Below are 3,414 nucleotides of genomic sequence, written 5' to 3'. Positions count from 1 at the left end.
TAAAGGGGAAGGGTAGGCCTCATCTACTCAGTTGAAGGGCTAAAGGGGAAGGGTGGGCCTCATTTAATCAGTTGAAGGTCTAAAAAAGGGAAGGGTGGGCCTCATCTAATCAGTTGCAGGTCTAAAGTGGGAAGGGCGGGCTTCATCTAATAAGTCAACAGTCTAAAGGGGAAGGGTGGGCCTCATCTAATCAGTTGAAGGTCTAAAGGGAAATGGTGGGCATAGTCTAATCAGTCAAAGGTCTAAAGAGAGAAAGGTGGGCCTCATCTAATCAAAGGTCTAAAGGGCAAGGGTGGGCCTCATCTAATCAGTCGAGTGTCTAAAGAGGAAGGGTGGGCCTCATCTACTCAGTCAAAGGTCTAAAGGAGAAGGGCGGACCTCATCTAATCCGTTGAAAGTCTAAACGGGAAGGGTGGGTCTTATTAGTTGAAGGTCTAAAGGGGGAAGGGTGGGCCTCATCTAATCAGTTGAGGATATATTGAGGGAAGGGTGGGCCTCATCCAATCAGTTGAAGGTATATTGGGTGAAGGGTGGGCCTCATCCAATCAGTTGAAGGTATATTGGGGGAAGGGTGGGCCTCATCCAATCAGTTGCAGGCCTAAAGGGGAAGGGTGGGCCCCATCTAATCAGTCGAAGGTATATAGGTGGGCCTCATCTAATCAGTCGAAGGTCTAAATGAGCAGGGTGGGCCTCATCTAATTCATCAAAGGCCTAAAGGATAAAAGCTGGGGTTCCCTGGACAAGAATTTTATTTCCTTTTTAAAAATGACATCTCCTACTCTGAGAATGCAGGAAGGTTCTGCCCCTGGAATGCAGCATCAGCTCTGGCCTGACTTTCCAGCCTGCCGGCTTTTACCGCAACATAAGACGCAGTCCCTGAGCCAGACAGAGGCGGGTGGGAGAGCACTGTTCATGGGGTTTCGGGGTGCACATCACACAGTTCCTTGCCCTTGTTCACCCTCTCTGGGCTCTCGCTGAGACCGGGTCCCACTTCTCTGTCTTTCCTGTCTCTCGCGGTCTCTGTGTCTCTTTTCTCTGTCTCTCTCTGTCTCTTTCCTCCCTATCTCTCTCTTCCACTGCCATCCCTTGGTCTCTCTTTGTGTGTGTCTCTCGCTCTCTCTCTGCTCTCCGAGTCCACCTATGTCTCTCTGTTTCTCTTTTTCTCTTTGTCCCTGTCTCTATCTGTCCCTCTCCCTCTCTCTCTCTTTTGCTGTCTCTGTGTCTCTCTGTCTTTGTCTCTCTCCCCTCTCTGTGCCTCTGTTCCTCTCTGTCTCTCTCCTCTCCCTGCTGGGGTTGGTGGTGTTTTTTTATGTTTGTTTTTGTTTCTTTGTTTGTTTCTTGATATAAAGTTTCACTCTTATTGCCCAGGTTGGAGAGCCACGGTGTGATCTCGGCTCCCTGCAACCTCCGCCTCCGGGGTTCAAGTGATTCTCCTGCCTCAGCCTCCAGAGCAGCTGGGATTACAGGCACGCGCCACCACACCCGGCTAGTTTTTGTCATTTTAGTAGAGATGAGGGTTCTCCATGTTGGTCAGGCTGGTCTTGAACTCCCGACCTCAAATGATCCACCCACCTCGGCCTCCCAGAGTGCTGGGATGACAAGTGTGAGCCGCCACGCCCGGCCCCTGCCTAGTTCTTTGTCTGTCTCTGTTTCTCCATCTCTGTCTCTCTGATTGTCTTTTTCTCTTCGTACGTCTCTGTCTTCCTCTCTGTGTCTCTCTCTCTCTCTTTCCCTCTCCCTTTTCTCCCTCCCTCTCTCTCTGTGTGTCTGCCTTTCTTTCTCTGTCAGTCTGTCTGCCTGGATTTCCCTCTCTTTTGTGTCTCCTTCTCATTCTCTTCTGTGTTCCTCTCTCTCTTCTCCGTCTCTCTCCATCTTTCTCTGCCTCTGTCTCTTGTCTCTTTATTTCTGCCTCTCCTCTCTACCTTCTTTTTTCTTTTGAGATGGAGTCTTGCTCTGTCGCCCAGGCTGGAGTGCGGTGGTGCGATCTCAGCTCACTGCAACCTCCGCCTCCCGGGTTCAGGTCATTCTCCTGCCCCAGCCTCCCGAGTAGCTGGGATTACAGGCGTGCACCACCACGCCCGGCTAAATATTTTTGTATTTTTAGCAGAGACGCGGTTTCACCATGTTGGCCAGGCTGGTCTCGATCTCTTGACCTCACGTGATCCACCTGCCTCAGCCTCCCAAAGTGGTGGGATTACAGGCATGAGCCGCCACGCCCGGCCCCTGCCTAGTTCTTTGTCTGTCTCTGTTTCTCCATCTCTGTCTCTCTGATTGTCTTTTTCTCTTCGTACGTCTCTGTCTTCCTCTCTGTGTCTCTCTCTCTCTCTTTCCCTCTCCCTTTTCTCCCTCCCTCTCTCTCTGTGTGTCTGCCTTTCTTTCTCTGTCAGTCTGTCTGCCTGGATTTCCCTCTCTTTTGTGTCTCCTTCTCATTCTCTTCTGTGTTCCTCTCTCTCTTCTCCGTCTCTCTCCATCTTTCTCTGCCTCTGTCTCTTGTCTCTTTATTTCTGCCTCTCCTCTCTACCTTCTTTTTTCTTTTGAGATGGAGTCTTGCTCTGTCGCCCAGGCTGGAGTGCGGTGGTGCGATCTCAGCTCACTGCAACCTCCACCTCCCAGGTTCAAGCAGTTCTCCTACTTCAGCCTCCCGAGTAGCTGGGATGACAGGCACCTGCCACCACGCCCGGCTAATTTTTGTATTTTTAGTAGAGACGGGGTTTCACCCTGTTGGTCAGGCTGGTCTCGAACTCCCGACCTCAGGTGATCCGCCCGCCTCGGCCTCCCAAAGTGCTGGGATGACAGGCGTGAGCCCCCGCGCCCGGCCAAGGCTGTGTTTCTCTTTCTCAGAGACAGAGAGCGACTTTGGAGAAAGCGCTTTTCTCCCGGCCTGGCATGGTTGCCTGGGGGACGCCCAGGAGTTTCACACGTTACCTTTTAAAGAGGAAGCCGAAGACGAGGCCACAGACAAGGGTTCCCAGGGTCAGGAGCACGTAAATGTGCACGGAGCTCGGGTTTCGTTCGTCCGAGCCTAGAGAGACACACACGTAGGCGTCCACGGTGAATGGCTGATGGACGTGTGAAACGAAATTAAATTTCTTCGGGACTCCAGACGCATTTAGCCACAGGGAACGCTCAAGCTGCGAACTGGGTCGAGCAAAAACCTGCCTCCACCTTTTTTATGGTTCCTAAACAAGATGGCTCTGAGATGAAAGGCCACCCGCCTGCGTCATGTTTTATCCACAGGGAAATTCGTGGTGGGCTGTTCGAACTTCACCGCCATGGGCCGGGCGCGGTGGCTCACGCCTGTCATCCCAGCACTTTGGGAGGCCGAGGCGGGCGGATCACTTGAGGTCAGGAGTTCGAGACCAGCCTGGTCAACACGGTGAAACCCCGTCTCTACTAAAAATACAAAAATTGGGC

At 52.3% G+C, this 3,414-nt stretch overlaps 1 protein-coding gene across 1 annotated transcript in view; it reads right to left on the bottom strand.

Annotated features, from left to right (window-relative positions):
* Positions 1–351: 351 nt before the first annotated feature.
* Positions 352–3,414, bottom strand: part of LOC105513134 (granulocyte-macrophage colony-stimulating factor receptor subunit alpha-like) — a 99,074-nt gene continuing 96,011 nt past the window's right edge. Inside the window, 2 exon segments of the mRNA XM_011943966.1 lie at positions 352–399; positions 2,895–3,022. Coding sequence (XP_011799356.1) covers positions 352–399; positions 2,895–3,022 — 176 coding nt within the window.

Source organism: Colobus angolensis, unplaced genomic scaffold, assembly GCF_000951035.1.
Source record: "Colobus angolensis palliatus isolate OR3802 unplaced genomic scaffold, Cang.pa_1.0 Scaffold223, whole genome shotgun sequence".
NCBI lineage: Eukaryota > Metazoa > Chordata > Mammalia > Primates > Cercopithecidae > Colobus > Colobus angolensis.
The sequence above is the reverse complement of the archived record's forward strand: the minus strand, read 5'-3'. Positions and strand labels throughout refer to the sequence as shown.